The sequence below is a fragment of the Carcharodon carcharias genome, chromosome 3, assembly GCF_017639515.1.
Source record: "Carcharodon carcharias isolate sCarCar2 chromosome 3, sCarCar2.pri, whole genome shotgun sequence".
Classification (NCBI taxonomy): Eukaryota; Metazoa; Chordata; class Chondrichthyes; order Lamniformes; family Lamnidae; genus Carcharodon; species Carcharodon carcharias.
The window spans coordinates 84,234,044-84,246,838 of NC_054469.1; the positions used below are offsets into that span (position 1 = coordinate 84,234,044).

General features: G+C 39.5%; 1 protein-coding gene across 1 annotated transcript in view; it reads left to right on the forward strand.

Annotated features, from left to right (window-relative positions):
- vopp1 (VOPP1 WW domain binding protein) overlaps positions 1-11,620 on the forward strand; it is an 89,341-nt gene extending 77,721 nt beyond the window's left edge. Inside the window, exon 5 of the mRNA XM_041184652.1 lies at positions 6,254-11,620. Coding sequence (XP_041040586.1) covers positions 6,254-6,447 — 194 coding nt within the window. The 3' untranslated portion in view covers positions 6,448-11,620. The remainder of the gene's footprint in view (positions 1-6,253) is intronic.
- Positions 11,621-12,795: the final 1,175 nt, after the last annotated feature.

The window sequence follows — 12,795 nt, forward strand, 5'->3', positions numbered from 1 at the left end:
TTTCAGAATACTTGGAAGTGCATGATAAAATAGGGCAATGTCAGCATGGTTTCATCAAGGGGAGGTCATGCCTGACAAATCTGTTAGAATTCTTTGAAGAGGTAACAAGTAGGTTAGACAAAGGAGAGCCAATGGATGTTATCTACTTGGACTTCCAGAAGGCCTTTGACAAGGTGCCGCACAGGAGGCTGCTCAGTAAGATAAGAACTCATGGTGTTAGAGGTAAGGTACTAGCATGGATAGAAGATTGGCTGTCTGGCAGGAGGCAGAGAGTGGGGTTAAGGGGGTCCTTCTCAGGATGGCGGCCGGTGACTAGTGGAGTTCGGCAGGTGTCAGTGTTGGGACCACAACTTTTCACTTTATACATTAATGATCTAGATGAAGGAACTGAGGGCATCCTGGCTAAGTTTGCAGATGATACAAAGATAGGTGGAGGGACAGGTAGTATTGAGGAGGAGGGGAGGCTACAGAAGGATTTGGACAGGTTAGGAGAATGGGCAAAGAAGTGGCAGATGGAATACAACGTGGGGAAATGTGAGGCCATGCACTTTAGTAGGAAGAATGGGGGCATAGACTATTTTCTAAATGGGGAGAGAATTCAGAAATATGGAGTGCAAAGGGACTTGGGAGTCCTAGTCCAGGATTCTCTTAAGGTTAACTTGCAGGTTGAGTCGGTAGTTAGGAAGGCAAATGCAATGTTGGCATTTATTTCGAGAGGACTAGAATATAAAAGCAGGGATGTGCTGCTGAGGCTTTATAAGGCTCTGGTCAGACCACATTTTCTGCAACAACTTTTGATGTGGCACCTTCTACTTCTGGAAATCCAAATATAGCACTTCTCCAGGCTCCTCTTTATCCACTGCACATTTTATTCCTTCAAAGATCTCTAGTAAATTGGTTAAACATGATTTCCCTTTGATAAAACTATGCTGATTCTTCCCGATTACTTTGAGCTGTTCTAAATGTCCATCTATAACCTCTCTAATAATAGTGCCTAACATTTTCCCAATAACAGATGTTAAGCTAAATGGGCTGTAGTTTCCTGCTTTCTGTCTCCTTCTGTTTTTGAATAAAGGAGTTACTTTTGCTATTCTGCAATCTAATGGAACCTTCCCAAATCTAGGGAATTTGGGAAAATTAAAACCAACACATCAACTAACTCATTAGCCAATTCTTTTAAGATCCGAGGATGAAGTCCATTAGGAGTTAGGGACTTGTCAGCCTGCAGCTCCAGTAAATTGCTGAGTACAATATCCCTGATGATTATAATTTTGAGTTCCTCAAAGTGATTTATGCACCAGGACACGCAGATCTCGCTGCAACTCAGAGCTGTGCAATCTCTCACCGTTTGGATAATATGCTTCTCTTTTGTTCTTTCTGCCAAAACAGACAACTTCACCTTTGCCTACGTTATATTCCGTTTGCCAGATCTTTGCCCACTCACTTAACCTATCTATATCTTTTTGTAGCTTCCTTATGTCCTCTTCACAACTTACTTTCTGTGGAGCAGACTCGATGAGCCGATTGGCCTACTTCTGCTCTTACCTATCTTTCCCACCTATCTTTGTATCATCAGCAAATTTGGCAACCATCCCCTCAATCCCTTCATCCAAGCCATTTATATAAATTGTGAACAGTTGAGGTCCCAGCACTGATCCCTGTGGCACACCACTCGTTACATTCTGCCAACCTGAAGAAGGCCCATTTATGCCCACTCTCTGCTTCCTGTTAGCCAGCCAATCTTCTATCCATGCCAGTATGTTACCCCTTATACCATGAGCTTTATTTTCTGCAATTACCTTTGATGTTGCACTTAATGCCTTCTGGAAATCTAAGTACAGTACATCCACCATTATCCACAGCACAGGTTCTAAGAAACTATTCTGAAAACTTTCAATGAACTCCTTATCTAGGCTTCCTTTGCCCACCTGATTTTTCCAGTCTATATATAGATTAAAATCCTCCATGATAATCGCCATATCTTTATGATAAGCTCCCATTATTTCTTTCTCTATACTTTGTCCTAATGTGTGGGTATTGTTAGGGAGCCTGTACTCCACTCCAAGTGACTACTTGCCTTTATCAATTTTCATCTCTACTGAACCTGCTTTTACACCCTAGTTTCCTGAACTTGGGTCATCTATTTTGTGAATAGCATCGTTAATTAACAGAGCCATCCCTCTACCTTTTCCTAGCTTCCTGTCCTTCCTAAATGTCATTTACCCTTCAATATTCAGGTCTCAATCTATGCTATCCTGCAGCCATATCTCTGTAATGGCTATCAGATTGTACTTACTTATTTGTATTTGAACTATCACTTCATCTCTCTTGTTTTGAATGTTAGGTGCATTCAGACACAGAATCTTTAGTTTTGTCCTTTTATTATCTATCCCTTCCTGTGACAGTCTGTTTATCATTTCACGTATTAGTACCTTTCTCTCTTGCCTTGCCTCTACTCTTTGGTTTACCACATCTTCCCAGATTTGACCCCTTACCCGTACTATTTAGTTTAAAATCCTCTCTACTTCCCGAGTTCTGCGCCTCGCTAGAATGCTGGTCCCGGTTCAGGTGTAGACAATCCCAACAGTACAGTCCCCCACTTTTCCCAGTGCTGGTGCCAGTGCCCCACAAAGCGGAACCTACTTCTCCCACTACAGTCTTTAAGCGATGCATTCATTTCTCTAATCCTATTTTCTCTATGCCAACTAGACCATAAGACATAGAAGCAGAAGTAGGCCATTTGACCTATCGAGTCTGCTCCACCATTCAATGAGATCGTGGCTAATCTGATAATCCTCAACTCCACTTTCCTGCCTTTTCCCCATAACCCTTGATTCTGTTACTGATTAAAAATGTCTGTCTCCACCTTGAATATAATTAAGGACCCAGCTTCTACAGCTCTCTGCAGTAAAGAGTTCCACATATTAACTACCCTCTGAGAGAAGAAATTCCTCCTCATCTCTGCTTTAAGTGGGCGACCTCTTACTCTGAGTTTATACGCTTTGGTCCTAGACTCTCCCACAAGGGTAAGTAACCTCTCAGCATATACCCTATCAAGCCCCTTAAGAATCTTATGTTTCAAAAAGTTCGCCTCTTCTAAACTCCAATGAGTACAGGCCCAACCTACTCAACTTCTCCTCATAAGAAAATCCCTCCATACTCAGAATCAACCTAATGAACCTTCTCGGGACTGCCTCCAATGCCAGTATATCTTTCCTTGGATAAGGGCATCAAAACTGTTCACAGTGTGATCCAACTTGTGCCTTGTATAGTTTTGGCAAGACATCTCTATTTTTATACTCCATTCCCTTTGAAATAAAGGCCAGCATTCTACTTGCCTTCCCTATTACCTGTTGAACTTGTATGTTAGCTTTTTGGGATTCATGAACAAGGACTCCCAAATCCCTCTGTGCTGCAGCCTTCTGCAGTCTTTCTCCATTTAAATAATGTTCAGCTCCTCTGTTCTAACTGCCAAAGTGCATAACCTCTCATTTTCCCATATTATATTCCATTTGCCACTTTTTTGCCCACTCACTTAACCCGTCTATATTCCTCTGTAGACTCCTTGTGTCATCCTCTCCAATTGCTTTCCCAGCTGTTTTTGTTTCATCCGCAAATTTGATGATAATACATTCACTTCTCTCATCTAAGTCATTAATATATAACTGAGGCTCCAGCACTGACCTCTGTGGCACTCCACTAGTAACAGGTTGCCATCCTGAAAATGCCTCCCTTTTCCCAACTCTTCGTCCTATGAGTTAACCAATCCTCTATCCATGCTCATATACTACCCCAGCACCACGGGCTCTTATTCTGTAGCCTTACATGCGGTACATTATTGAACGCCTTTTGGAAATCTAATTATGTTAAATGTACTGGTTCCTTCCCCTTTATCTATCCTGCTAGTTACCTCCTCAAAGAATTCTAATAAATTTGTCAGTCATGATTTCCGCTTCATGAAGTCATGCTAACTCTGCTTGATTAAATTGTAATTCTAAATGCTCTGCTATTACATTCTTTATAATATTACAGTAATATTTTCCCAATGACAGATGTTAAGCTAACTGGCCCATAGTTACCTGTTTTTGTCTCCCTCCCTTTTTGAATAAGGGTGTTACATTGACAGTTTTACAATCCTTTGGGACTTATCCAGAATCTAAGGATTCTTGGAAGATTACTACCAGTACATCCACTATCTCTGTAGCTAATTCCTTTAATATCCTAGGATGCAACCCATCAGGTCCAGGAGACTTAACGGCCTTTCGCCCCATTAGTTTCCCTAGTGCTTTTTCTCTTGTGATAGTTATTGCATTTATTTCCTCCCCGTCTTTTGCGCCTTGATTATTTAGTATTAGAATGATATTAGCGTCTTCTACCGTGAAGACTGAAGCAAAGTATTTATTCAACTCCTCTGCCATTTCCTGGTTCCCCAATATTATTTCCCCAGCCTCATTCTGTATGGGTCCTATGTTCACTTTGGTCTTTCTCTTCCTTATATATTTAAAGAAGCTCTTACGGCCCTTTTTTATTACATGCTAATTTACCCTCAAAGTTTTTTTTCTCCCTCATTATTATTTTGGTAATCTTTTGTTGAATTTTGAAACTTTCCCAATCCTCTGGTTTACCACTACTCTTTGCCACATAGTATGTCTTTTCTGTTAATTTGATACTACCCTTGGTTAACCATGGTTGGTTTATCCCCTTTCTGGAATCCTTCTTCCTCACTGGAATATATCTTTGTTGTGAATCATGAGCTATTTTCTTAAACGTCTGCCATTATATTTCTGCACTCAGATAATAATCCAGAATTTTATTTCTAGCTCCTCATCCTGACTATGCAGAACCTCTTTCCTTGTCTTGCCTATGTCATTGGTACCTACATGGACTCAGGTAGCTAGATCAACCCCCTCACACTCCAAGTTTCACTCCAGCCTTGAGTAGATGTCCCGAACCCTGGCACCCAGCAAGCAACACAGCATTCTGGACTCTTGCTCTTTGCTGCTGAGAACAGTGTCAATCCCTCTTATTGTACTGTCATCTACTACCACTACACTCCTTTTTGCTCCTCCCCCACTTGAATGGCTTCATGTACCATGGTGCCATGGCCAGTCAGCTCACCCACCCTGCTGCCCACTGCCTACAAGCAAGCTTATAGAACCTCAGACCTGTTAGACAATTGCAAAGTCTAAGTCTCCTGCATTCCTGCTCTCTGGATCCCCTTACCTGCCTCACTTGCAGTCACCCTCCTCTTCCTGATCACTGACCAGATCAGAAGACCCTATTCTAAGGGGTGTGACTGCCTCCTGGTATAAAGTGTCCAAGTAACTTTCCCGCTCCCTGATGCATCGCGGTGTCTGCAGTTCCTTGAGCCGCAAACACTTCACAGGCATGATGGCCTTGGATCACAGTGGTATCCAGGAGCATCCACATACTGCAACCTTGACATAGCACCTGTCCTGCCTGCCTTAGTGTGTCTAATTAACTACTTAATTATATTATTCAATTAGTTATTTTCCTCCTTTATATATTTATTAACCTTACCACCAGTTTGTGTACTATTTAACCACTTACCAGATACTCACCAAACACCTAGCTGCTTCCCCTGTAGTAGAGTACAAACCAATTCCTACAGGATGGAAAAGTTAGAAAAAGCAAAGGAGTACCTCCTTCACCTCTTTCCCCTCCAACTCCCTCGTTCACCAACTCCCAGCACTCTTGTTCAAAGTTGCACTGAGAAGCGTGTATTTATATGCTCTGAAACTAAAGACTTAGCCTAGCCTCAGGTACAGAAAAAAACAGTTTAAGCTAGTTTCTTTAATTAACTAACTTTCAACTGATCTCCGGTGGAGAGCTTGTATATTCTTGCTTAAACCTGGATGAAATTTAGAATTTAAACAGTAAATTTCAATTACATGTTAAATAAAAATAAAATAAAAACAAAATTAGCTTTTTAGAAAGGAATCAAGATTCCCCCCTCACCCAACTCCCAGCACTCTTGTTCAAAGTCACGCTCGAATGACACACCTTGGGACCTTATCATTCATTAAATGCATTACGTACATTTAAGTTGTTGCTGAAATACTACTGAAAATAATAATTCAATCTTACTTTTCTTAGTCTGACAAAACCAGGGAAACCACTTTATATTGTCAATGTATCGAGTGACATATTTTGACTAACTTTCTACAAGTACTGTTGTTGTTCTCGAGTGCTAACTATCTTTGTAACCATTTTCTGTTTCTTCTGCTTACAGACAGTCAGACTGGAATGCAATATTATACAGAACCTGGAGCACCTGTTTTTAATCCCATTGCCTCAACTTTTCAAATTCAGCCAAATTTCCCTCTGCTCAACCCAGCCTACCCACCCCCACCAGCCTACTGCAATCAGCCGCCCCCTCCATACGAGCAAGTTGTAAAAACCTCAAATAAGGAAGGCGAAAGATAAATGTCAGATTTCAGTGGATATCACTCTCATAGACTGGCAACTTGTCTTCTACAGGAGATTTATGGAAGAGGTGCAAATCTCTGGGGATATACATTTGACCACAGTGCACCCCAGGAGTTGCATTTAGCTCTGATGCTTTTGGTAGATTAACGTACTGTAGACCCTCCAGCATATGTGATCAAAGCTTTGTAAGAAATAACATGTTCTACTTCAAAACTGAGGATCTAAGATAGGGAATTGTATAATCTTTAGTAAACATAAAATGCACCTAAAACTCTGTAGAAACTTTGTAAAAAGCTATTTCCTTGAAGATGGTCTATAAGTAAATTCTGTCTTCACTTTAAATCAGTATTGTGGCTATCTTTTGGTCAGATTAAAATAGAAAAAATGTTTTCTCAGTTTAACTGGACTTATTTATTGGTGGTTAATCCATTAATGTACAATTGTCAGAAGATACTGGTAATGTGGATCTCTGTTAATAAGCATACTCCATCATTAGCCGATCTCAAAGACATTTAAAAGATTTATGATAAATGGAGGAAACTGATAAGGGAACAATGTGCTGCAAAGAAATAAGTCAAGAATTTATTTTAATCTATAAACTTTTTAAAAAGTAATTCACTTAAATCTGTCTTGTTCACATACATCATATTGTTATACAAAATTCAGGTTAACTACAGCTCGCTAGAGACGCTTTATTCTAGATGTATGAGATTATCCCATCCGTTTTATTGTAGTGAATGGAGAATTGGTGATTGGTGAGTAGATTTCACTGATTTGTTTCCAGTGTTCAGTGTGTTTTAATTTCTAGTCATCTTGGCAGAAGGATTCACAGTGAGGTGAAATCAGTCATCTTGCTAATAGAAAATAAACCTTGGAAATGATTTCTCAACAGTAGCACCTTGCTACTCTGAAAGCTGCATGACTCCATTTTGGTTATACTTTTTTTAAATAAAATTTTAAAAACTCCAGAAAATTTGTAGTTACGAAAATGTTCTATTTTAAAATAATAAAATGTCATGTTTTATTTATAAAATGTATCATAGTGGTAATCCTGACTAATTTTGAAAATTAATTCTGGATACAAGAGTTTTATGTACAGAAACAGAGGCAAGCAACTTGGATTTTGTTTAAAGTTTTACAAATTACATCAAATTTGAATTTTTCCACAATTATTCATTTAATACAATTCTTGATGTTAAAAAAGTACTAATTGCTGGAGCCATACAGCTTGAGCTATTCTGCATCAATCCTATTTAGTCGCTACAGCCTCCTTTGTTAAAGCAACAATCTGTAAAATAATTTTCTCAAGTTCTGAACTGCATCTGTTCCATGTCTGTTATTGTCAATTAATGGAACAGAAATAACCCTGCTTCAATGCAAAGAATCAATGTTAAATAAATTAATATCTGCACTGTACTAAGAGCTGCTGCAATAATGTGTACCAGTAAGCAGGACTTTTCAAGAGCAGCAATACTTCCAGGTTTTCATATTTTTCCTCTTTCTAAATGGACCAGAAATTCATATGGCATAAAATAAATTGTTTTTAATCACATTCTTAAATTATTTATTAGAGGCTGCAGAATTGCTAATATTCCAATCCTATATCTAATATGCTGATCTACAATAAAATGATATGGCTTAAGGAACTATACTTGTATATACATATTCACATGCACAGTAACAATGCAATGCATTTTGTACAAAAATACAGTAATGGCGATGACAACCACTGTGTGCAGATTTGGAAGCCTTATAATGGAAAACATCTTGGTCCATGGTAAATGTACCAATTTACTGGGCTGACATCAGGAAAAATTTGTAGGCCTGTAGGGAAAGAGCAAACAAGATTAATTGCATCCCTCTTTCAAAGAGCTGCAGGAGCACAGTTGACTGAATGGCTCCCTTCAGTGCTGTAACATTGAGAGTTGGAACCCTAAGTTGTATTCACCAGAAGGCTAATGGTGAATGCAATAGAAATGTTCAGTTTTCCAAAGGCTTGAGGGGTTAAGTGAGGAGTAAAATTTGATTTTGTGCTTCTGGTTGGGAGTTCAGTGCATGTCTTAAAACTTTGGCATGTCCTGTACGATCTTTTCTGACCACTGATAATTGTATGTGGATGTGCCCTAGAATTTATGCTATTTGTTACACAGTACCTGAGGTAAGCTCCATGCTGGGAGCACAAAATTAGAACATTATCCTTGTAGTGAAAGGTTATTTCCATTGGGGAGTAAAATAGTACTAATCCAAAGTAATGTCCTTTATTACTAAGCATAACGGGAACATTCTTTTCCCCAATTTGTAACCAATGATGACATTTCAAAAGTACTTAATTGGTTGTAAAAATCTTTGGGACATATTGAGGTGTGTAAGGCACTATATAAATGCAAGTTCTTTTTTTCAGGCAAAAGTATATTAGGTTATGGAAGTCATTGAAGCTGAGTCACATCACACCATTTTAAGAGGGAATTAGATGAACACTTGAAAAAGAAAAAGAGGGTATGGGAGGAAAAAGGGAATTTAGGTTAGAGCCAATATGAATGATCTTTTGTGTTGCAATTTTTGATTTGCAAAATCAGGAAAATGTCATGCGAGTAAATAGCTCTGATGTGGTGCTAGACTTGCACCAGTATGATAGCCTGAATGATCTTTTATCCGTGCTGATGGTCACCATTTTAACTGCATGACTGGATGGTTTGGTTGCTGCACATTAGTACTAACTTCCAGCTTGATGCATTGACCCACCCACCCACCCACCCAAACTTTTGCCCAGCACAGTACAGCAACCAATAGCTCATTATTATCTGCCATTTTTCATGATCTGGAGATATGAACTTTGTAACTTCACGCTCCTAGCCCAAACTTGTAATTTGATCGAGGAAGTTGATGGAAAATCCTGCAGGCCTCTCAGTAGCATTAGCTACTATTAGTAGTCACTTTTGCAGTGTTCTTTCCCCCCCAATACCTTATCCAAGCAGCTCTTTCATGTGAGGTTAGATACATCGAGTGTGAACAAGCAATTTAATTATGGAGGGAATTGTGGCTGCACCTAATACTAATCCTGCCTTTACCCAAAGTCCACACATGCTCTTCCAGCAGGCATTTATTCTTTTGAGAAATTACCACATGGAATATAACTGGGGTTGTGGTGGGGGTTGGAGGTGGGGAGCAATCTCACTTTCAAAGTTCTTACTTTCCTTTGTCTGTTCTATCACTGAGTTGAATGACAGCCATAAAGAGATTGTTGTTTTGCTTATGCCTGAGTGAGTGGAAGTTTTTGTAAAGTTACTGGCTTCCACTTGTTTGCTGGCCAACTCCATTATTATCTGTCTTTTCATTTAAATGGATAGGAAAACAACAGACAGACCTTAGGTATGAAACCATTTTTCCCTTGGCTTAGAAAGCCCAAACTGGGCTCCAGATTTAACTTTAACTTGTATCTGAAAGCATTTCAAATTATAAATGGCTTTGAAAAGCAAAGTTGCAGTTTTTTTTACACTTCAAATTAATCGTAGACATGCACAGCTTCTGCAGTTTGAATTCCAGACCCCTCTCTTTGAGTTTATTAAATTGTGGGTGCAAACTTCGTACATTTTGTAAGGTTGTGTTGAAAATGAATCTAAATAATCTGCTTCTATTGCAAGTGAACAGATGCTTTTTTGTCTTGAGTCTTTTCCCTAATTCAGTGTAACTATTTCAAAGTGATTTACACCACTGAGCAGAGGTGCTTTAGTAAAATATCTAATCTATAACAGCTTGCTTCCTATTTCTTGCTTCAAAAAACATTCTACTTCTTCAAAAACAGTGCTTTCAAATGGAATAAAATTAATTAAAAAATAGTAAAATATATTGGATTATGCTAAAGTGAATGTGTATAGTTTATTGTTCAATTTCACATTGCTCGCATGGGCCAGCAAAAATTGCACTGTTCTGTATAACATTTTTCTATCCTTGATTTGTTTATTCTGTAAAATAAAAATTCATAATGGTTACAGTCCAAGTTATTGCTGCTAATATGTAAAGCTCAGGTGCCCATCAACTCTTTGAAATTGCTAACCTCACGTAAAAACTAAGATGTAATATATTTGAAGACGTAAGTTTAATAACACTACCTTTAGGGGTAGACATTACTATTTCCATATTACTATAGGCTTGAATTCCAGTCCTCAGTATTTTTAGAATGGGAAGCCTGTAGTTTAAATATCTGTTAGAAGTGTCAACATTGGACTTAAATGGAGATTTCAGGATCAGAGGGTTTGAAGGGTGGAGAGTTGAAAGAATAACTGGGATATTAGTTTCCTCCAAGCCAATTTTGAGTGGAGGGTGATGAGTGCAGACATCAAAATATGAATCAAATTGCTCAAGCTTTCTTCATGTGTAAATTTTAAAATTTGCATAATATACCAATTTCCAGTTAAATAGAGGAATTCAACAAGGAAATTAGGAAAAACTCCTCTTCAGTAACCATTATTGTTGTCAGTGCCCTGTTCATGTTTCTGCAGGTCATGCCTGCGAGTGTGTAGATCATTGATCTAATTATGAACCCATTAGTAAAATTTAGCGTTGATGCAAATAGAAATATAATATTAATTAGAACTTGAATTTAAAAATTCAGCAAAGCTATTTTTGTTGTGCAGTGTGACTTTTCAACAACTTGGCATTTATATCACACTTTTAGTCTAGAAAAAGCACCCTAAGGCACCTCACACAAGCATAAGGGAAAAAATGGATGCTGAGCCAAATGGAGATTTTAGGAAGGACGATGACGAGTTGGTCAAAAGTAGGTTTTAAAGAATGTCTTGAAGGAAGTGGAGAGATTTGAGAAATCTTTTTAGACCATGCCTCTTACTCAGATGTTTGAAGACATGGCTGCCATTGGTGGAGTGAAGAGAGGGGCAGATGCACAAAAGGCCAGAGTCAGAGGAACAGTGTTTGGGGTTGGTGGGATGTTGGTGAGCTGAATGATTTCACGGAGGTAGGGAAGGACAAGGCCATAAAAGGATTTAAACATAAGCTTCAACTTTAAAATCCTCAGCTTTATCTTTTGGAATTGGTACATTTGTTGGTTAGTTTTAGTTACAGGAAACTGCTTCAGCATTGTATTAACATTGTGGGCAATGTAACCTGCGAAATCTTAATGCTAATTTTACCTTAATAAAAAAATGTTTGTGTGCATCGTTTCAGTTTCTTCTATTCTGTAATGAACTGCAGCATGGTAAGCAAAACTAGACAATGGCCCATAACTTCCGAGCATTGGGATGTCGCTTCTGGGTGGTATCTCAGAGATGCACTGGGGGACACCACCCACCATCCCCATCACCATCACCAACCCCCTCCCCCAAACACCCGCGATAGTCTCCACGTGGGGGTTGCATGGTAAGTTCAAACTTTCAATGGGCAATTGCCCTGCAATGGGAACCATCCAAAAGTACAATATAAATTGTGAACTTTGGATGGTTCCAAATGTATTACAGTAATAGTAACCCAGAAAAAACAAACCCCCACCCTGCTCCGTGATCCACCACGGGACCACACCCCACTGCTAACCTCCCCAATTACACCGACCACCCTCCCACCTCCTCTCCCCCCACCATTAACCCTAGCTGGCCTGACAACTGCACTCTCCCTACCTTCCCCACTGACCACACCCTGACCACATTACTCCAACTACCCCTAGCTGTTCCAACTATCCCCCTGTCTCCTGACTACCCCCTGCACTGACTTACCCTCCCCTCAAGTAGGGACCACTTCCCACCCCCTACACTAGACAGTTCTCACCTGGCCTGAGTCAGTAGGTCAGACGTGAAAATAGCAGATTCATTTCCAGTTAAGTAACTAGGAGCAGAGAGCAATCTGAATCTGCTTGCCACTCTATGGAATATTTGGGCCAATAAATTTGATATTCAGCCATATTAATAGAAGATAATTTTAATATTGTTTACTATTTGGAATAGAAATTCAAGGAGCCATAATCTTGAATTTTGCATCAATGTTGCTGTCAGAACTGTAGAACCTTTTGACCTTCAATCGAATTGGAAAAAATTCTATTAATAAATGAAATGCTTTTAGTTGTGCTAATTGGGAAAACCTGCATATTGGAAACTAAAACCTGAATTTTCGCAAAGACGGAAGGGCTCCACGTCTTAGCCAAAGTTAAGTCCTGAATCTCGAAGTCCTGCCCATGAACACAGGACCCACTTTTTTTGTGGGGGGGGGGGGGGGGGGGGGGGGGGGGGGGGGGGGTGGTGCGAGGGGGGGGAACGCATGGAGCGGGGAAGAACTGGGGGTGGTGACATATTTCTCACATCCATGGTGCAAAGTGGTAGCGACATATTTAAAAATGCAGCT